This window comes from Rhyacophila brunnea, unplaced genomic scaffold, assembly GCF_057557595.1.
Source record: "Rhyacophila brunnea isolate RB1 unplaced genomic scaffold, BYU_Rbru_1.0 scaffold_3, whole genome shotgun sequence".
NCBI classification, from domain to species: Eukaryota; Metazoa; Arthropoda; class Insecta; order Trichoptera; family Rhyacophilidae; genus Rhyacophila; species Rhyacophila brunnea.
Genome location: NW_028232965.1, coordinates 18047390 through 18071255, shown reverse-complemented (window position 1 = coordinate 18071255; position 23866 = coordinate 18047390). Strand labels below are relative to the sequence as shown.

At 34.9% G+C, this 23866-nt stretch overlaps 1 protein-coding gene across 1 annotated transcript in view; it reads right to left on the bottom strand.

The window, feature by feature from the left end:
* LOC147067996 (cyclin-dependent kinase-like 4) overlaps positions 1-21430 on the bottom strand; it is a 30003-nt gene extending 8573 nt beyond the window's left edge. The window contains exons 1-4 of the mRNA XM_085952560.1: positions 21263-21430; positions 18688-18882; positions 7254-7423; positions 4987-5108 (exon numbers count right to left, since the gene is read on the bottom strand). Of these exons, the coding sequence (XP_085808686.1) occupies positions 4987-5108; positions 7254-7423; positions 18688-18882; positions 21263-21430 (655 nt within the window). The remainder of the gene's footprint in view (positions 1-4986; positions 5109-7253; positions 7424-18687; positions 18883-21262) is intronic.
* Between the last annotated feature and the right edge of the window lie 2436 nt (positions 21431-23866).

Here is a 23866-nt window from a genome sequence, read left to right as displayed (position 1 = left end):
ACGCCTAGAAATATTTAGATGTATGTAAATAATTACCGCCTATGATATTACCCGTTTGATCGCGTCGCTGAAGCCCCGCACCGCTCGCCGAGTATTAAGGCCCACTCACATTGAGATACATGTCACGGTGCTTGTCGCCTGCTGTCACGGGCTGCCGCTACGGGAAAAAAGTGTGTAATGTCGTTGTTCTTGATGTTTAAAATCTTATCAGACTGATTCTCCCATCCCGTAGCACATTTTGAACCTTTAAACTTGAAACGAACATTGTCAGTTGGCAAATATGCCGTAATCATGAAAACAAGAATGAGCGCATTTCACGTTGAACTTCACTGCATCGGCAGCTGCATGATTCAATGAACGACAATTGAACATTTTTATCATATTCCACATGCCACTTTTCGTCTGTCACGTCAAACTGTCAAACTGACGTTCTTTTTTGTTTTTACCAGTTGGAACAATGTATTTTTCTATGAGAATGTTGTCTATTATCTATGGTCTGCAGGCTATGTTCTATTATCTATGAATGTATTTTAACGTACGCACACGAAGAAACTGTTAAAATTAATTGAAATTAGCATGAATAATTAAAAATAATTCAAATTACTAATACATTATAGTAGGCACTCTTCGTCTGTGTCATTATTCAGCGAATTTATGAGATGGTGCACGTTCAAAATATTCTGCAAAATGACGAAACCATAGACATTTTTATCGCCGTGAGTTCACGTGATAGTCCGCGACATGCACCTCAATGTGGGTGAACATTTATCTGAACGTAGGCTACTACAGGTGGCGTTCACTGTTTGATATTTTCGTGCCACCCCGCGTCGCGTCGCATTCGCATTGACTTCGCCCACGTAAGATGCCGCGTTAAGGCATAAAGCCCACCAAGAAAGCGTTCGGTGCGCTCACTACTGAGTAGGCCCCCTCCCACCCGCGCATTACCCTTCACCTATGTAATAAGGGGCTCAAGGAGCACAAAATAATTATTATTATCAGCGTCTCTCATAACAAAGCAATAAAAATATTATTAAATTTCTCGGGGCTTGTAATTAAAATCGGACACGCAATAACTAAACAAAGAGTTCGCTGTACTTAAATAATGGCTTCTCGCCCGTCGCATCGATGACGCTTCGAGGAGCGTGATTTTGCTCGCCATGTTCAATGAATGGACTACGTTGTATTTTCGTTAATTCGTATCGCCGAGAAGCCAAAAAACGATGACTCATGGGGCAGGCGGGCATAATGCGTCGTCAAATCCAGTGTGCGCTGGCGTATTTGATTACGTTGTATTTTCGATGATTTACGCGCCACTTGTGAAATTTTGCGCGAGAGCCCCACTTGCTGCGTTAAGTGGGTTTTACGCCTTATTAGACCTAGGTACTATAAATACATTGTATTCCATGAATAGTAGAAAGTCGCATGCAACACAACTTTGTTTAGTAGGTATGCACATTATTGAAAAACATACTTATAGGTGCTTGCGCAATATACCCATACATATTTCTAAGTTTTTAAGCTTCCAGCGATCAATTTGTTTTATTAAGTTAGTTCTGAGGATGGGGTTATAAGCCGAAACAGCTGTCAATATAAATAACTTGACGATGGTAGAATCAAGAAAAACTTTATTTCAAAACCGTTAAAATGAATGGGTTCTACCGCGTTCAACTAACTACTCATCAATCATATTTTCACTTTATTTTAGTTTTTAATTAGACTTTTTTAATATAAAATAAAACTATTCGGGAAGTTGTAGGATGGTAACTTAGATTTTTATTATACCTATAAGGGGGCAGAATTTGAAGTTCCGCTACTGTGCGTGTGCCTCATTGTTTCTACAATAACCATTGCATGGGTGGGCAAATACCAAATTGTAAAATAAATATATGAGTGAGTTGGTTAATTGTTTCATTGTGAGTTATTAATTGTAATAAATTTAATTATATCACACTTCTCTAAAACAATTCAAAAATTACTGGAAAACTAGGTAGGTACCTAGAGCTACTAATTTGATTTTGCAAAGCTCTTTATATTTTTTTCAATGCAGAGTTAATACATAGTCATGAAAAAATAAAGGGAACACTGAAAAATATTGTTCGAATAAACATTAGTTGTGTGCTGTAATGGAATTGGCATTAGTACCCACATACCACATAGTACCCACACTCTTGACACACTTTATTTTGTGATTCCTCTACTTGACGACAATGACAATTATGTATTAGGCCCGTTTCAGACGGGACATCGGTGTCGAGCTCGTATATAATAAGGAGGCCTTTGTATTCGAATAAACGGCCCTGTGTTAGGAAGTCGTCGTGTCTCCAAATCTTCACCTCCATAACTTGGTACTTGATGGGCACCATGCGCGCACTTTGGATTCACCTGCATAATAATATTATGATATAGGTAAGTACTCTGTTTATTTTGCGATTCGTTTAATAAAGGCGATAGTACCTATTGATACTTATACGAAAAATCATGGTGATAGCACGCACCGGACGTGGTCATGGATCTAACTCTTCAACCACAACATAGAATATTTTTTTTCAGCGCTCAAAATTTTACGACCGGGAGGGAGCAGTCGATAATTTTCCAAAAATTTACGTATGCTCGATTTTTTGTTATAGGTACCTTGGGAGGTACCCCGTGTCTAATGTTTAAATAAAATCAGTTTTCAAATATTAGACACGCACATACATACCTATACCTACTGAAAGTGAAGATACGCGCATGCCATGTTTATCAGCGCCGCAGTCGAAAATACAACATATTTCTACGAAATTTACTCTAAAAATATACTCAAGTGCCTATTTATTCTCATTTCTGCGTTCATTTTCCGCCTATGGTTTATCTATCCCCACGATGTCACAAGACTTTTTACTTTATAATAAACACTGTACAGTAAAAACGAAACAATGATGCGGTTCGTCGATTGTATTTATGTACGTATACGTACGAATACGCGGTCATCGGCTGCCAGGGATTTATCACGGCTCCCCATACGCACGCACACTATCGACCGACCGCGTTATTGTTTCGTTTTTACTGTACCTACCTACCTATTACTTACGGTAGGTACATATTATGTAGTTTATTTATTATTATTAAGTATGTTAATTTAGTAATACTAATAATAAGTAATAACAACAAACAACACAATCAGTGACGTCCCTAGACAAAGTGCCACCCTTCAATAGACTGAAAATGCCGTTCTCCCGTATTTGAAGACAGTATAAAAAACGATTTTCATTTGAATGGATAATAAAATTCTCTGAAATGTAGCTCAATTTGATCAATATTCATTATTAATTGTTTTCGAAGTGTGACTTCTTTTTCACCACAGTACTTACCTACCTATCGGAATAAATTGGTTACCTACCTATTGATTATTATTCGGTCTTAATTTTGTGTTTGGGTTAAGTTTGGTTTGAAGTTTTAATACGTAACATAGGTAGGTAAGTACTTAATAATTATAATTACTAAGCGTCCCTACTTCTGCAAATTATTTTTTTACAAATTATTACCGACGATAGTTTTTGCACTCATTTGTTTTTGTTATAAATGTTATTATAATCATAATGAAACGAAAAATATACCTACTACCAACCACATAAGAGTTAAAATTTTAATGCCTTTTTTCGACCATGGCCGATCCTAATAAGATCATAATATGCGCCTCCACAGAGGGGAGGTTAGTATTAACAGATTTAGTTTTTACGAGAAATGGATGTCAGCCAGTTGCTCAACAATAAAAATATTATTAGGTCCATACTCTGACTCATGCACAAATTGAAAAACAATATGTGTCGGTAGGTACTTGCCAGACCAGGTTCGAGCCTGGGACCCACGACGCTATCTATAAGCCGACGCTTAAGCCGCGCGGCTATCGTGGGTTTGTCCATGCCTTTTTACTACACGATTATTATTAAATTTAAAGTTTATTCAAATTTCAAAGTAAACTCAATTATTGTAATTTATAAGATGAATGGAACTAATGGAAGTCAATCTGAAACACAATAATTACAAGATAAAAAGAACTTATTATATACTTACCTACAACGTTTTTAAATTTTCTGTCGAATTATTATGATCAATATGCTCAAACTTGATATGAAGTAAATAAAAAACAAACAAACAAATAATATAGAATACTGAAATGTCATTTTGACATTTCATTTTGATTTCCATAGTAACGCACGTATATATTAATTATTTAGTTGCTAGGACCATCCCCTTAGCAACCAATAATAAATAGTCTTTTACTTTTTACGGATTTTTCTGAAATAACTTTCCATACAAAACAGAATTAACTGAAAATGAATTCAATTCTGCTTAAAGATGGCTAAAAGTATTAAAAGAATGCATTGGCATCGTGTTCTGATATATTCTAAAAGTTTCAAATGTCTAGCTAGTCGGGAAGTTAGTTAAAAGTCGATTGCAAGATTTGTACTGGACAAACAACCACCAGACAAACAAGAATACGAGCTAATAAAAACGTTGTAAAAATACAGTCGATTTTCTGAAGTCAGTTGAATTTTCCAGGTTTTTGTGGCCTTACTGACAATTAATTTTGAAGCGGGAGGCAGTTGCAGAATGAGGGCCGTTTCAGACGGGACACCGGTGTCGCGCTGGTATATAATAAGGAGGCCTTTGTATTCGAATAAAAAGGGCTTTGTAGTATGTTTACGAATGACCCAGAGCTAATGAGTCAATGCATAATGTCGCGTTATAAATTAGAACATAAAACTGGCTGCGGTAATAAAAACAAGTGTATCGGCGGCTTGAGAATGTGGCGGCCGACGGAAAAGTGTACCGGACACGCGTTGACTCATTAGCTCTGGGGCGTTCATAAACATAATACAAAGGCCCCTTTATTCGAATACAAAGGCCTCCTTATTATATAAGAGCGCGACATCGGTGTCCCGTTTGAAACGACCCTAAGCCGCTGCTAATTAGTAAGTAAATAAAATAATGCGAAAAACTTACCTATGATTTTGACTATCAAATAGAGTTGATCGATGTCCGATTCTCCTGGGAACAGAGGATCTCCGGTCATCATTTCGGCGAAAAGGCACCCGACAGCCCAAATATCCACTTCGGCTCCATATCTGGGTCAAAAAAACTGTGTTAGGTACCTACCTCCCTATAAGGTTACACCTAAATAATTGTACGTAGGTAGGTATGCAGTTCACCGAAAACATAATAATATAGGTAAGTACCTACGTACTTATCTTTAATTAACCAAGTATTTCTTTTATTCAACGAATAATTCACGAGATTTTAAGAATGTACCATCGAACATACTTACATAATTTTGAAAACACTCATGAGAATCTTTTTTGAAAAAAGTAACCTGCAGGAATCGACCCTGCGTCTCTTGGGTATCGCGCCCTGTGCATTACCACTATGCTACGACTGAATTTTAACTATTGGCCTTTTTAATGCTTGCTCATAAGCGCTCTCCAAATTGAGTTACGGTAGGTACATTCGAACATCACTAACTCTCAAGAAAATAAACATTGTATTCAAAAAACGCACGTGCGTATAAAATGACTAGGTAGGTACACGGTGAATTTTATTGTTCAGGAACAACGCATCATTTGGTTGCAATCATTCAATCAGGGAACTCAGTGCTATACTTGTCATATGATTCCGGTAAATAGCCCACGGTTATCTTATAACTTATAATGTACCCAGAGAACTCAGGAAACTCAAGAACCCAGGGAACTTCCTTTCTGTGAATGTTACCTATACAGCGAACTGCACATACATACCTACACGATAATTTATTATTTCTTTCAAATGGTTCGTACAGTACCTACCTACAGAAAACCGTTAGTTCGTGAGTACAATTCACACGCGTCGGCATTTCATCAAAATGCAAACAAGTGTGAGTTTGTCATAAAATATAATAATTTATTGAATTTGCCAACAAGATTCTGACGGGTTTCGATAATCTACGTAGTATTCTGACAAAAAGAAAAAAGGTTCCAATTAGGATACATATAATAATGTTTATTATTAAATTTGTCACGGCGAACCATAGCCCACAGTTTCCCAGTACATTAATATTCACAATGTGTGTGGGTAAGCGAGTGTGACACGTAACAGAGATTCTAAACATTTGTCAAGTTTATTCATATTTAATTTAGTATATTTATAATAATATAATTGGTAAGCCAGAATATTAACTAAATCAAAACACTGTTAGTAGGTAGGTAGGTAAATATCGTAAGTGATTGAAAGATGACTAAAAAACTTTACGTATTAAAAAAGAAAACATTTCAATGAATATACTATTATTATTAGTAATATAACAATAGACGCATGTTGGATTTTTATGACAAATTATATTTCCTTCGGCATGCGTCATTTGCACAATCCGCGCATCACCTAGCCACGGTCTTTTTAGACCATGCCTCAACTGAAGTATAGCCTTAATGAAATCACCAGATTTAACATAGAAAAATGTCGATTAATAGGTATTACGTCTAAAAATTTGATTTTATTGTTTGTACAGAAATTTACCATAATAATTTATGTAATCGGAAAGGTACAATGACTTAAAAATTATGCTGCAAACTTTATCGAGTCTTGGCTTGTATAGAGAAATATACTCATATTAGAGTGGGATATTTCCATAACAGTGCTTATTATTAATAAAACTGTTAGATTGGTACATATGTATAATGTAATAAGATGCGGGGAATCCACTGTTGAGAAGTGATACTTCATCTCAAAATCAGTGTATTATGGTTTTGAATCCCGCATTTAAGAAATCCACAAGTTTTTTTAATGAATCCAGAAGTCAGAACACTAACTGGGCGTCTTACGTGGGCGAAGTCGGCGGAGCGCTGAGTAACACGCGCAACTCAAACGTATGACCGTTGTGAAAATGTTCGTAGACAAAGTCTTTTTTTTTGGTTATACGTTTATACATTTGAGTTTCGCGCGCCGCTCGACACGCCGCCGAACGCGCTTACCTAAGACGAGCCGTAAGCTAATATGCTGAGCAAGTCCTTTTGAGGAATGAAACTAGTAGATAGCACAATGCGTTTAGTTTTAGTACTGTCGAGTCTTGGAAATGGCTTAATTTATCTAACAAAAAACTGAGTAGTATTTACGTCTAGACGTCTGTTTATTTAACTTTATCTGAGAGGCAGGTGCGCGACAAGCGGGGTTTTGGGGGTGTAAAGCACTCGGGCGGCAGGATTCAGGGAGCGGAAAACGTGATAAGTTTTATTACTATTTACCTTGGATCAGAAACCAGCAGTTCAGGAGCACGATACCATCTAGTGGCGACGTACTCCGTGTAAGGTTCACCTGGGAGGGCGGCAACTCTGGCGAATCCGAAATCGCACAGCTTCACTACACCGAGGCGCGACACCAATACATTCTCTGGCTTCACGTCACGATGAATAATCTGATGGACAACAATGAACAATTATTGGAAGTAATACAAAGTTTTGACGTACAGAATATACGACACAGTACAATATTTGAAGTGGGCACTTTTCCATAAATGGTTAACAGAAACATCATAAAAATCTGCTAGATTCGTCTTTATTGCAATGTAGGTATGGTTCATTTTTAAGTACAAACTAGGTGTATTTTTACAGTAAATGGTTTCAGACGGATTGGACAGGATAACACAACAACGTGTTACTTTCATCTGTAAATAACTATTTTAATAAACAATAATATTTATACGAGAGAACTCGGGCCATGCATTATTTTAGTATTCACACACTTTGCCCATCGAAATTCTAAATTCGAATTTAGACCAAGAACGTCTGTATAATATTATATGCAATGTTACCCATCGGCGGAAAACAAAGCGGAAGATAATATTATTAAATGTACCTACGTAAATGTTCGGAAACAATTTTGATAAAACTTTCGAACAGCATCTAGGTACCTGCATATACAATGTTTAATGTGCTATGTTCACAGAACTGATGTATGTTGGTTTGGACTAGGCATGACTTGAATGTTTAGAGCCACTGAAATTGTTATCGAATAGTAATACAAATATGGCATTCAACTTTAAAAACACAGTTGAAACTAATAAATTATGCCAAAGTAATAAACTAAACTGGTGGTGTAAGGGAACGCAAACCTTTTTGGATCTGTATCATTTAGCAACCTCTTCGCAACAGGTTACAATTTGGCGAAACTGATCTAACCAGTCCAAATATTCAGAGAAATTAATATATTTTTTGAGTCAATTTCGAATAGGTACTCATAAATGTAAACTATATCAACAGCAACCCAAAAACCGTAATTCGCATGACATTTGCAATAATGTAATCGTAATGGTTTATGTAAAAATGTGGGTACTTACCAAACTGCAAACCGTATACCTGTTCTATATCTACGTAATTATAATATAGTCATTATTAGTATAGTAATTATTAATACACTATTATAAGCATTAGAATCAAGCCCGGGCCATAGTTCGATTAAAATCGAGGTAACTTTAGGTATAATTAGTGGTCATATATTTCTCAGAAGATTTTTCTCTCTTTCAAATTATGTATGTTCAATAAAAGAATGTTAGGTACATTATTAAATCGTATGAATTATTCGTTGATTTAAAAAAAAATAGTGTATTATTTCTGTCTTTCTCCGATTCTAACACTCCATCTAATTTAATCTGAGAGGAAAATATAAATAAGCATATAATATGTCGGTAAGCATACAATGGTATCGTGGGTACGGTAAAAGCGATTTGCAGTTGTATTCGTATTGCTTGCTAGCATTGAAACAGGCAAATAATACCAATACACTTGCGAATCGCTCATGTTGCCACTGTAGAATGGTTTATTTATACTTACTTGACGTTATTTACCTTTACTGCGATTTTTCAATGTTGAACTCAATTAGTTTCGACTATATAAAGAGAGATTAATACGAATCTTTTGGTTAACTACTAAGCACTATTTGATAACAAAAATATTCTACGACGAATTTAGTATGGCTATATTGGTAACTGGGAAATTCAATAGTGTCCATGTTGGCAACGCTTCGTAAATAAAATCGACATGGCGGTTTGCTCTAAACGTTTGCTTACTTACTTGCATACATTTCGTTGAGAAAACTATGGAAATTTTAGTATGCCATTAGTAGACTCGTATAACGAATTGTTCAGTATGAAAAAATGCACCATAACGTGTTCTGGGGTCTTAAGCGTTAATGATTATAGGAATTTACATTAATTTTATTATAAACTATTTTAAATGCTACATCTGTTTATTTAAAACTTAATCAGAGGTTAAAATGAATAATTTTGGGAAGGAATCGTTTTGCATACATAGGTTTTATTAAAATGCTGTGTATTTACATGAGTACTAACTTTTTTTTTAAAGTATTAATAACCGTGTCCTCGTTATTTTGTACAAGGTGGTTGTTAGTAATTTTGAACAATCACAAACACCCAGGCTTTGAGAAAATCACATAAGTAAGTATATCGTGTCCTCACCGTGAATCGAACCCAGAGCTCCCGGATGGAAGGCCAGCGCCTTACGCACTGCATCACGAGAGCCGCGTATTTAGATACTTACGCGTGTATAAAATATTTTTTTCCGCTGCAATACGCTCAATATAAATGAAAATATTAGATGACTATAATTTAGTACACAGCTTAAATAAACAATGTGTGCCATTAATGAGGTGTTCGCCGGCGAAGTGTTGTAGACCCCTGTATCATTGGACATCGCAGCTTTGTTTTCTCTTTGCGTGACGAAATCGCCACAACCGTCAATAGCGCATTCAAAAAAAGACCACTACAAACCAATCTGTTTTATGGATGCAGTCTTTTTTCAACATGCGCCCGCCCTTCTAGCTCCTAACTAACACATGGATCATTCACACGTAAGTTCGTAAGTACCACCTACAAAGCTATAATAATATGTAATTTATTCAAAACTTCGATGGAATGAGTGTCGCCAAGCGTTCTGAATTGATAAGGGACGGTATTGAATTTCAACTTTAACCACTTGGCGTAGATTTTGATCACAGCCAATATAATATAAAATAACATTCTTATCGTAGATTTTTGATTTGTTTTGATACGACTATACAGTAAGTATCTATGTATTATAATAATATTGCAGCATTCCTGTTAGTGACAACATTAATCTACCTATAACATCAGTAAGTCACTGATGTAAGTAGTATAAATAATGTAGATTAAATAAGTAGGTAGGTAGGTAGGTGGAATGTTTATATAATTAGAGAAATATTACTTAAGTACATATTTAATAGGTAATTAAGTAGTTTGCCAGAGAATTGGATTTCATTTTTTTTTAATGGTGAAAATAAACATTTTTTAAAGAGAACACAGAATGAAGAAGAATGTATTGTTTCACAACTCACAATAAATAAGTCATACCTAGGTACATTTATATATGTACAATTAAAAGTTATGTAATGCTGAATGCAGGCTGAATACAGGTAAGTACTATGTATACTAATATTAGATTTGTTTTGTATTATGGATAACGTACCTAAACTACCTACTATTTATAATACTATCAATGTATAGATTGCATGAGAATTGTATGTACGCGAATGAGTGTTGTCAATTATTAGGTACCTACAATGGTCAGTGACGTCCTGTCAGGCTAGCTAGGCAGATCATGAACAAGGAACTAAACTGAAGGAGCAAATACAAATACTTACTTACTTATTACAACTTTGAGAACAGTGGCTGTTAAGCAGAAGATGCGGTCATTTCATTAGAAAGTATCGACATCTCAGATTAAAAAGTAATCGAAGCATAAGAAAATCCTGACAACGTAACTGCCTATTATTCAATTATTGTATTGTAATACATATTGTAAGTGATTGCGGTTTATAACACAGGGAAAGTTTTCACAGGGGTGCCACTAAACCTGTCAGCGCCACAGAACTCCACGCACTTACCTAAAACCACAAATGTTTGACAGTAGGATTCACGGAAATACTCTGATCATCATGGTGTGTATGTATGTATATTTAAAGATTTTTGATGTAAAGTATTATAAAGCATTTGGCGTAGGTATAATATGTATGTTTGTGTCATTTGTTAGTAGTTGTTAATTAATAATAAAATAGGTAAAGTACCTAGGTACCAAACGAATTTTCTGACAATTTAAAACTAAAATGAAGGGGGGCACTTTGACTAGGGACGTCACCGATACTGATTGATTATCATCGTTAGTTATGAAATCAGTCAATAATCATTTCAATCTTATCCATATCACTATCGGAAAAACTTGGATATAATTATAATATATGTAGGTAAGTAAGGTAAGTTACATACCAAATTAAATTTAATGATCGGAAAGTATGGTTGTACATTTTGGCGACCCTATTGTGCAGCCATGTAGAAATGGAAAGAAATAACTTACCTACCATAGATTAATAATTTATTGTTTTGCTTTTGGATTTTCGTTCCCAAATATGTCGTTAACCGCGGACCAGCGGAGAAATAAAAACAAATCTGTGTAAAATTTAAACTCGTAAGTCGTAATGCCTTTTTAGTTCATACTTTGTTGCAGTGGTTATATGGGGTTTTATTATTGTATTTAATTAGGAAGGACCTCAGAATATCTGAAATTTTAACGATCAAGCCATACCTACCTACTAGGTACCTAGGTGTATCGATCTAAAGCGTCAATTACATTGAGCTACTTTACGAGCTGCTTGTTGGCGAATTTACAATCTGCCTGTAAAGTCGCCCAGTGCCATCATCGAACAAGCTAACAAGCAGATTATAAACACTCTACCGAAAAAAGTTGAAATCCGGTCAACTTGACACGCTACACGCCGGCGTGTGGGCCTACTGCGTCTCCGCAGTAGAGACCTCGCGGTAAAAAAACGAACTACGTTCTGTCAAAATAGTAGCTGGCTTGTGGCTTCTCAGCGAATAGAAAGTTTTGTGTGCCATCATCACAATCGCAGTAGCTGAATCGCCCGCTTTTAAATTCGCCAACAAACAGCTTGTAAAGTAGCTCAATATTGACGCTTTATGCAAGTAAAGTCATGCAGCATACCTAGAACCCATTTTTTAAATTGTGCAACAAAATAAAGATCTCTTTTATGGGTAACCTTTCTTTTAACGAGGGCAAAATTAAATACGTATATTGACGACCCCAAAAACTTTTTGGGGTCGTCAATATACCTAGAAAGAATATTTTTTTTAAATCTAACATCTATTAGGTACGGTTACATTTAGGTGGGGTTTTTAATTGAATTTTAAAAATTAACCAATACCGTCTGTAGTTTGTATTATTGGTTCAATGAAAACAAACAGTATAAGTACCTAACTAACGTGACCAAACGTCCCGTTTTTAGGTAGGTAGCCTATTCCTTTGCCCCCTTAATAGTACATATTATTATTATATTATTTATTAGTGAAAAGTACACACAGGTATAAATACTTACATGAAAATGTATCTTATGTTATATTTTTCCGAAGAACAAATTTATTATTATTATAATTATAGTATAATATCTGGTTTTGATTTCAAAAACGTATGAAATTCTTGGTAGGATTTTTTCGAATTTACTTTTATAATTAACATTGCTTTAAGGACATCTACTTTCAACTGTGTTTTTTCACTCGTCTACATTCACGAGAGAGAAGAACTTTTGTACATGTGCATTAGTGCCGGGCAGATATAAAATATATTCAATAATTTTATTATACTTACGAAAATTTTTGTTATCCAAATTATTGGCGCGAAAGTGTTTGAACAATTCCACCCAACGACTTTCGGTTGAAACATTCCCAGTGTTCCATTCAGAAACTTTTTGCGGTGTAATGTAATTAGAAATAATTACAAGATAAAAAGTACTTTTTATATACCTACAACGTTTTTAAATTTACGTTGAATCATATAAACTTGACTTGACTAGCTTAAACGATCAAAAAAATTGTATTTGGTAGAAATAATATTGAAATATCATTTTGACATTTCATATTGATTTCCATAGTAACGCACGTATATAGTATTAATAATTTAGTTGCTAGGACCCCAGACTCCTAGCAACCAATAATAGTGGATTGGATTACGGATTTCTTCCAAAATAACTTTTCGTACAAAACAGAATTAACTGAAAATGAATTCAATTCTACTTAATTATAGATAGATGGCTAAAAGTATTAAAAGAATGCATTGGCATCGTGTTCTGATATATTTTAAAAGTTTCAAATGTCTAGCTAGTCGGGAAGTTAGTTAAAAATCGATTGCAAGATTTGTACCGGACAAACAACCACCGGACAAATAAGAATACGAGCTAATAAAACGTTGTAAAAAGTGAATAAGTACTCAAATAATATTTCTGTACTTACCTTGGTCACAAGTTACATTCTTTTCAAAAACGGGGCATTTTGGCGTCCCGGTTCGGGACACGCCGCCATAAAACGGGACGTCTGGTAACATTAGGTATAAGATAACGTATAACTGACAAATTTTAGTACCTATGCACTATTTATTTCGTATCGTATCTCCACAACCTACTTCCACCCTTCGCCAGTGCTTTATAAGAAGGTAAAAGGTAGTTTTTTTATCAATTATAGTAAGTAAGTTCCTACAATTTATGTAAATAATTATTGTAGGTAGGTACCTAGGTACTTCGTTTAATTCTTATTTTTAGTTGATTTTCATCCTATTCATAATGTAGATGTGAAAAAAATGAGGCCGATAGGCAAATTTTGCTATTACAATTTTAAATACTTAGGTAAATACCTACCTATTGCGATAAAGCAAAGCCCGTATTAGACTATAAAAGATCTTTGACAAAGATACTAAGAATTTATAGCAAACGTTTTATAGTACCTACGTAGGTAGGTACTTACTTATTTCTTTTAAGAGCATTATTTTATACAATCTTATAAGTAAGTAATATCTTATGATGAAAATTGAATAAGTAATTATAAAATAATACTTAAGTAAGTAGTTAATATTATAAACTTTATATAATATCACCGTTGCATTGTCAGTCAAGTGGTTGACTGAATCAACTATTGACTCATTGTGGATACATTATGATTATACCTACTAAAGTAGGTAGGTACCTGAGTAGGCACAAGATTCGTATATTTTTAATTAACATGGCAAGAAATTCGTATTCGTGCTGAGATAGCGTGTGTTTTCGGAAGTGAATGTCAACGTTACTGATACTACAATCGTACAATGAGATGTATTTAATACCACCAGTCATGTGTATTTGCGTATTTACAATGTTATGCATTAATAAGTAGGTAAGTACTTATTTCAAATGCTGGTATGGGAATCATATGGTTGGACAGACGACACCAATCTGTCACTTATCTTATGAACTCCTGGCTCATGTTCCTACATACACCACATTTGCTTCCTATACAGCCAATACGCAGTAAAATAGCGTATGTACCTACCTATAACGTTTCGTGACATTCCATGCACCGGTTCTTAGCTAGATGTTACGGTACCTAGAATGGTAGAATCCTTATTAGAAATCCGCTTTACTTATTTTTTACCTACCTAACCTAAATTCTGTCTAAAACTGTAGGTACAATACATCTAATTTATTACTTTCTATCCAAAAGCGATTATATAGTAAATAAAAAAGTTTCCAAACTATAACGTCAACAATTATTATTTATATGCACAAAACAGTTTATCAATTTCGTGCCGAAACAAAACGCCAGAGATATAAATTTCAATATCCACAACTTCAAATTATTATTATTGCACGACATCTCGTGCAAATGTCAGATTTAACAATATTTTTGCTTATACTAAATAGACCTAGGTACCTACTTACTCCTCTAATAATAGTTTATTGTCTATCCAACAAAAGGGTTTTTGAACTGGCAGCAGGCAAAACACTAAAACAAACAGTCATTTTTTTCTTTAGATGCCTACCAAAATGTAAAATTATATTATGCATTGTCCTGGCGCGTGCACAAGGATTGTCAGAGTGTTATGTTATCAGTGTTATCACTGTTATCACTATCAGTTATCACTCAATCAGACTGCAAGACAGGTGTTCATCGCTAGACTTAAAAGAGCGTAGTATCTAGGTACGGGGAATGTATCTGGCAAAGTGTGAGGTCTGCGGTTGAAACGATGAGAAGCTATAAGTAGGTAAGCAAATTCAGCTACAATGTCAGGAGCTCCGGCTAGATTTGTTAACCCCGCCCCCTACAACCACTAAATATTAATAGGTAGTAAATTTTTTATTATTGATATTTTTAAATGAACCCCCCCCCATACCATTTTCCTGTGAGCGCATCCATTTACGTATTAATGAGTGGTTGAGAACAATATACCGAATCACAAACTATTAGTTTAATTTAACGTTAATTATTATGCGTTTGTATGAAATTATTGCTATTATCATTATGAAATATGTTATTACTTATATTATGAAAAAAGCTCTACTAAAAGCTTAACAGTTGCAATTTCATTTATGTACTTATATGAAAATACCGAATAATTCTTCAATTCTTCAGAAATTACTAGCTCGATCGGACATACTTAGATGGTGCCTACTAATATAATGGAAGCTTAAATAATTGATAAAGCTCTGATTGCTACTGGAAAATATGATACATTGCTAGGTACCATTTATTGTTTATATGCATTGAAACCAGGAAGGTATAGCTATAACCGCAAACGTATGAGATATTAGGGGGTACCTATTCAAAATAAGTAAGTAGCTAGTTATTAAATTAAATTTGAAATTATGGCTAAATTTGCGATTATAAAGGTTAAAACAGCAGTGTCATACGGAAGGTTCGTGGCTGGTTGAGCGAGTAGGTTGTTGAATATCTAGCGAGGTCAGTGCTCGGAATGGAGCAGAACGCACCGGAGCGCCGTTCCGGTTCGTGGGATTTCCGAGGATGGCGTTCCTGTTCGTAAAAACCTCGAAAATGGCGTACCGGTTCGTAAAATATCCGACTTCCAGCGAGCCGTCTAGTAAAATCCTCAAGCTATTATAAAGTTCCGGTTCTTAAATCTTTTTTTTTAATATACGTGAAGGATAATAATATTTTCTTGAAATACGGAAGAGCGGCATTTTCAGTCTATTTAAGGGGCAGCGTATGTCCTAGGGACGCTCTCGATTGTGTTATTACTAAATCAACATATTAAATCAAATCAATCAGAATAAATACATTATTAATTATAAGTAAAAATACAGTGACGTCCCGTGGGGGTAGATGGTATATATGCAGAAAATAGAGACAAAAAGGAAAATAAATATATATTTTTAGAGTATATTTCATAAAAATGCGTTGTATTTTCACCTGCGGCGCTGATAAACGTTGCCTGTCCATATCTTCAGTCGATGTGCATTTTTAATGGCTATTTGCATGTATGTATTGTATGAATCGGTAGTTACGATGACAATATACCTATCATTTTATATATTCTAGATACTAAATATTATCATAATAATATTATGTTGAGTCAAGAACGGTTGCTGTTGAACAGGACAAAATAATGATTGATGGAACGCGAGCACAACTTTCGCTGAGGTGCCCATCTGCTCACTACTTAGTTTAAAACTACGAATCGCTTGGAAAATCAGAATGATAACCGTAAAAAAGAAGTAATTTCTAAATGTATTTAATATCGGTTGTAATATTATTAAATACTTAAGGTAGGTACTCGGTACATAAATAACAATAGATGATGATGTGCCTTCGTAAAAATTTAATACATAATAAATTCAATAGAAATGAAACATGCCTTATCGTGATGACAAATCTATTTGTAAAACAACCTCATTATGTAAACATGGATAGAATAATTTTCTATTTCCAGTTGACCTTGTCAATTATTACTAGATTTCTACAAATACTAAATGTATAAGAGTGATTTAGGATGTGGGCATGACGATTTAAAAAAATGTAGGTAGGTACTTACTATTATAATAAGGCCACGTGATCGTACTAATCATGACGTAGCATCGGGTTGGTGTTGCCAACTGTACTACACTCAACACTGGTATGCCTATTGTGTACTATGATTTGGACTGCGTAAGTGCGTACTATGTACGATATCAAAAAATGCATCCATGTAGGTATAGTACGACAAAAATACTATAACTTTGAAAATCGGGAAGTTAATATTATGAAAAAATATATACACGTGTACACAATTTCATTGTCACGAGAAAATAAAGACTTCAAGCATCTGAATCCGAAAGGGAAATTTTCGATTGGCAGTTTGGAAGATCTAAATAAAAAGTCCTCGAATCCAACTCTGAAGTGAAAAACTAAAATTATATGCTGACATAGAACACGTAGGTATATGTGCGAAAGGAAGAAGGTGTCTAAAGTCGTTAATTTTCAGGAGAGTCAAGTTAATCGATTTATACTTTTTCCTATTTGTGCATTTTATGATTCATTTGGCATATTTAACACATTCTTCAATATTAAGACTTAACGCCCTTTTCCTTTCGTTAAAACCATTTTAAATAGAAATACTTAAACTGTAAACCATTGTTATAAATAATGCACTTGTGTTTTTTGTTTAAAACAGATGGCAACACTGATCGGATACGTCGTATTTTGTCGTAGCACTCAATACAATCAAGCCGGTCTACGTCGTAGGCTTCCAAATTTAATATTTTTTGTACTATTCGTGCTGATAATATTGATTTGCCATTTGGTAACATATTTTATGTACTAAACATTATGACATCCATCCGAAATGTATTGTAAAAGTATCTGTGTAATTTTTGAAAGTAAATAAAGTTTATTTTATAAATTGTACAGACTTGAAATTGAATGCCTACATTTATTGATAAATATAAAATGTATTTCGACCAATTTATGGACAGATACCGGTACTAACAAATCTTTTAACTATATTTTAATTTAATTTTAATTAACCTCCCACCAAAAATTGGCTGTTCCCAATATTATTAGAACACTTATAGATACTTAAATTCAATTGCATTTATTATTTATATTAAAATATTCCCTTATAATGTTTTATATATTTGTCTTGATTTATCTAACTGTCTGTCTGTAACGCACTATAGAAAAATATTATATAAATGTGTACGAAAGAATGAGACAGGGAGAAAACATACACGTAAACGCCGTGAAACACAACAAATTTTAATTAGAATACTCTCATAAAATGTTGACAGATTAAGGCTCTAACACATTACCATCATGTTACGTGATGTCACGTGCTGTCACGCTGATATAGAGAGAGATAGAAACGTTAAGATAGAAAATAAATAGTAACTCACTATCTCTAACTCAAAATTTCTGTCTCTATCTCAGCATGACGGCACGTGACGCAATGGTAATGTTAGTTGGTATTTTTAGGCCATCACAGTGCGGTAATTTATAGCATATCGAGTTTATAGAAAGTATAATATATACGATGACTACTGCTACTACGAAGTAATAAACGACAGTAGTAATGTAGGAGCCAAAATATCAAAATTCCACTCCAAACCTTTATGTATCCTGAGCAGATTTTAAATTTAGCGCCAATATAACCGTCGCTAACACAACCCCACCATAAACATAACAAGTGTGCGTGTGAGTGACTCTGAGCCCAGGAGTCCTCAAGGAATCCATGAGTCTCATCTTCAAAAGGTTAGTGCTCGGAATCCCTCCGTTCACCCTGCTCCACCCAAGTTCTATCCAAATACAGTAAATTTAAATTATCGCCATATATCACTTACATTATTAGCGTGGCAATGATCCAGTGCTCGTAGTAGTTGAAATGCATGTCTCCTGACTACATCGTCAGGAAGGCCTCCGCCAGCACCCTCTAACTCTTCAAGAACGGTGCGTTCCACGTATTCGAATACCAGGTAAAAGCGCTTTCTTCGCCGGAACACCTCAAGCATGCTCACCAAGTTCTCATGCCTTAATTTCTACAGAAACAAATAAAACATATTTTTATTGGTGTTATTAAAAAGTATTAGTATTCAGTAGTCTATTCTGTGGATTGTCAAGCCATGTACGTACTGAGAGTAGACAGGGAGTGGGTGAGGTTAAAGAAATCTGGCAAGCGCCACTGACTTCTAAATTTACCCCGTCTACTACAATATACTGTCTTATAGTTTGTCATGTTGCACCAACTGTGGACCCCGCACTTTTCCGGGTGCATTGCCTATACACAGACACTGCTTTTTGAGTCTATTGCGAGCTGTCGCATCCAAGACCGGTTATTTAATGCGCGTGAACTAACGGTCATCATTATTAGGATCGTTAGTGTCCATTCGTGTCATACGCGCTGTCTTATCTTTTAGACATGCCGCGTCAGAATATTAACATTAGTTGCCTCAGATGGTTGCACCAATTTAAGAGTTCCACTGCACAGGTGCGTGTCGTAGAATGCCGAAATGAGAAGGACCAAACCGTTGAGAAGACTGTTCGAGAGCCAAAGCATCCGAAGGGTCATGACGAAAAAGGAAAAGAAGTAATATTCCATTCATTTAAATAAGTTGTATTCATGTTTCTTTATTTTCTCGTTCCTGGGGAGGGGGGTTTGGACCCAAAAATCCCCCGCCCCCTTGCGCCTGCATTCAGATAAAAGTTGACAACCTCATAAATTATATGAAGTATGGGTCTTGGCTGCCTCACGAAAAGGTTTTTACACTAATGTTTTTTTTTATGAGAAATCAGTGTTCACCATTTGCTTAACCTGTTGTTCAAACACACATTGAAAAACAACATGTGAATTTGCGTGATACGGGATTCAAAACCGAGGCCTATGAAGATATTAAAGCAGCGATTTCCAAACTGGGAGTCTCGCCTCCCTGGGGAGGTGCGGAGTGTTGCAAAGGGAGGTGCGAAAAGTTTAACACAATTAATGTAGCCATAGGTTTGCAGTTTGCAAATGCATAGTTTATAAAACGGCCGCTAGCTATAAACTACATAAAAAAACACTCCTATAAAAGGTTGTTTGCAAACATGTCTGAAAATATGAAGGCTAATTTTATAATACCTACCTCACTTTTATACTATTGTGAAGCGCGCTGGATATCTCGCGAAAAAATGAAATAAAAGTGTCAAATCATAATGTTGAAATTTCAGGCAAATTTGTTTAGGAACGATAATTTTGTTGATAAACTAAAGTCTATTTGGTTGAAATTAAAAAAAAAGAGTGAATAAATCAATGTAAGGACCACTAAATGCATTCACTGATTTAAAAAGACAAAGTGAAGGCATTCATAATAAATTGGAGCTTTGGAAATCAAAATTACAAAAAAAAAAAGTTTGGCATGTTTCCACTTATGATTTCTGCGCCAGATATACCTATTGAACCAAACAAAAATCTATTTACTGTGTTCTTGGTTAGTTTGCTAATGCAATTTTCAACGATGATGAATTTGGATTGACTACCATTGAAATTGATTGTGCTAATAAACAAGCACATTCGTCGCATGAAAAACAAATTAATTTTAAAATAATATAATGTAAGTAGTAAAACCTTATTTTTTTATATTTTTTTTTCATTTTTGTATTAATATTACAAACTATTTAAAAAGGTGTCTGTAATATTTAATGGAATAAATGGGAGGGGGCAAGATTAGATTTTTTAGATTTTAGATTAGTAACATAAAGTTTGGAAACCACTGTATTAAAGTATGTGGCAAGTAGAATAACCTTCATATTATTCTTTGATTTCACGAATCCCAAATAAAATAGCTTGATTGATTCAATTATATCGATTCTCATTCAATAATTCATGTTATATCCAATGTAATTGCTCACTTTAGTCAAATCATTTCGAACTGACATCCATTCATAACCATTTTAAACATGTAGGTAGGTATCTACATAGATAGTTGTCTGTAGTAAGATGGCAAACATGATAAGTATGGCCGTAAATTGAGTTATGTGTACCTACTTTCAGACTCGTCTCAGTAAGATCTCCAAGATATCATATTTTTGAAGTTTAAAATTTCTCTACTGAACAATTTAGAAAAACGGACATGTCGTGTTTTGCCATCTTACTACATAATTAATAATATCGCAACAGAAATATATTACAATTACATAAAGTACAATATACATATTTGCACAATCAATACATAATATTGGTATGAAATAAAGTTCTTTGTTAATTCTATCTAGGTACTAGATATTAAGTTGTAAATGTTTTTATCATTGTTTCCCATAATTTTAATAGCTACCTGCCTATTATAATTAATTACCACACCTAGGCGTGCACACAAGGAATTGGGAGTAGGTAATGAACGACCAAATTAAAATTAAACTATATTAATACAATTGTGTTTTTCTTACCTTGAGCATTCTAATTTCCCGTAATGCCATTTTCCTAACTGTCGCATCATCCTCGGTCTCCAGAAACTTCTTGATGGCAACCAGCTGTCCGGAATCCTTGTGCCTGCACTTCATCACGACCCCATAAGAACCTTCGCCGACGACAGAAATTTGCTCGTACTTGTCCATCTCATTGGAGTGTTCAACGGTTCACAACCGCCATCCAAGCTGACATTAATAATAATATTATGCTGTCGTGAATTTGACAGCTGATATACCGGTGCAGTGTTTTCATTTGTTTCTGTCACATGAGTTTCCATATTTTGGGATTTTTAAAAAGCCTTCCATTATTGAGTGTTTCAGCATCTAAAAAACAAAAAAAAACATTTCTTTATTATGTACCTATATCAGTGGCGCACCCAGGATTTAATATTGGGGGGGGGGGGGCAAGGAGGAGAATGTAAATTAGTCCCATAGGCTCTTTTTCTCCTTCATATACTTATTTTTACATATTTTCACAATACATGGCGATATATTTGTACAGTTTCTCCTAGTTTTTATTAAATTGGAGGCATAGTGGCGGTAACCGTTGAGCGTGTCATCAGCGACTGGCGGATTGGAAGTGACTTACAGCGACCATGCTGGACATGTGCACCTAGTATGCTAAAACATTACTCAAATAATATTGGCTGTGTTACCCGCTTGGTCTAGAGCAGTGTTTCCCAAAGTGTGGTACGCGTACCCCCAGGGGTACGGGAAGAGTTTGGTGGGGGCACGCGCTGCACCAGGCTATGGCTGCGCCTGGTGCAACAAGCATTAATACAACATCCATGCTAGAAGGTTTATCGCATGCGGAAGAAGAGCAAATGTTAGAATTATTAGCTTCAGACGGATTCTTGCAAAATAAATATAAGGATTGTACTTAAACATCATTTAGGTTGCAAATGCAACATGTGTATCCTGTTTTAACAGAGAAATTTTTGAAATACATCTTGCCTTTTCCAACTTAGTATCTATGTGAAGTTTTTAAAGCTTTTTCAGCATTTGTAGACATTAAGTCAAAAAAAAAGAACAGCCTTTTGGGTGTGGAACCGTATCTCAGATTAAAATTAATAACCAGGGAACCAAATTACGATGATATGTCGTTTCAACATAAACAATTTCATCCTTCTCATTGATTATGATGAATGTTATTTTTTAAAATATAACTTTTACATATTTATATTTATTATGAATGAATTTATTTTTCGTTTATTATTATTTTGTTTACTAAAAAAGGAAAATATAAATATATTTTGATTGTTATTAAAGTACTTATATGCATTTTTCCTTGACGAGGGGTACTCAGTGTTACGAAAATTATAGAAGGGGGTACACAGATGTCGAAAGTTTGGGGAACACTGGTCTGGCTAGAGAGCTACAATATGTATGCCGAATTCCACCGAAAAAAAATGTTCTTTTGATTTACACCACCACCGAATGTTTATCGTAGATTTTTGGTTTTTTAATAGTGAGGTTCCAAAATATTAATTGAAAATGGACAAAAAAAAAGTATTATTGCATTTAACTTATACACAACCTACTCAACACAACACAGCCTAATATCTCGTTCATCGGTATTTTGTCTATTGCACTCGGTGTACCTACACCATGGTCCCCACATCCTGAAACGGGCCCTCAGGCTAGGGTATTTGACGGGCCCCCTATTCACCGCTTAGATTAAAGGCAGTGTGAAACACTACATTAACGTTTTTCAAATTGTGTTTTAGTTCAAATTGAGGGTACTTATACAGTGAATTATTGGGGATTTCAATACATCTACTTTAATAATAGAGCTGTCGAGTATCGACACATAATAATCAGAAAATATATTAGACAATTATATAATTTAAAATTTTCATGGTCACGAAGTATAATGGCGCCGCAGGCGACTTTTTTTACTATTAAAGCTAATTTATGATGTGTGTTTATCTCATTTATCTGGTCAACCCGACACGCCGGGCCCCCCACAGCCCGGGCCCCCAGGCTAGAGCCCTGTCAGCCCTCCCCAGCCATGACCTACACCACTCTGGAATTCGGGTGGAGACCGAGAATTTTTTGACAGTTCATTAGGGAACGGTCTAAAAAAACCCGACTTTTTTCGAAATTTTTGTGTTAGAAATTAAAATCTAAGAAATTTTTCTAAAAAGGGTGCTGGAGAATTACAATTAATTTTTTTGCCGTGTTATTTGCCTAAGCCCCAAGGTATAGTTTATTGGCTTTCAATTTCAATAAGTAAAATCATTCTGATGATTTTCATATTTTGGGGGGTGCCAGGGCCCCTTGCCCCCCCCCCTGGGTGCGCCACTGACCTATATGGTATTTATTGTCGATCCTTTTATTTATTTTTTATTTGAAAAATCAAATTAAAAGATTAAAAAAACATAAATTCCACGCATATACGTAATAAGTACCTACCTACTTAAACATAATCAGCGTATCTCTTTCCGATAATCAAAACCTGAAAATTAAATTAATTATTACTGAATATGACATAACTGATAACTGATAAGTGATAACACACAATAATAGTATGCACGTACTTGGGAGTCAGACTCTAGGCCCGTTTTTCAGTTTTTCTAAGCG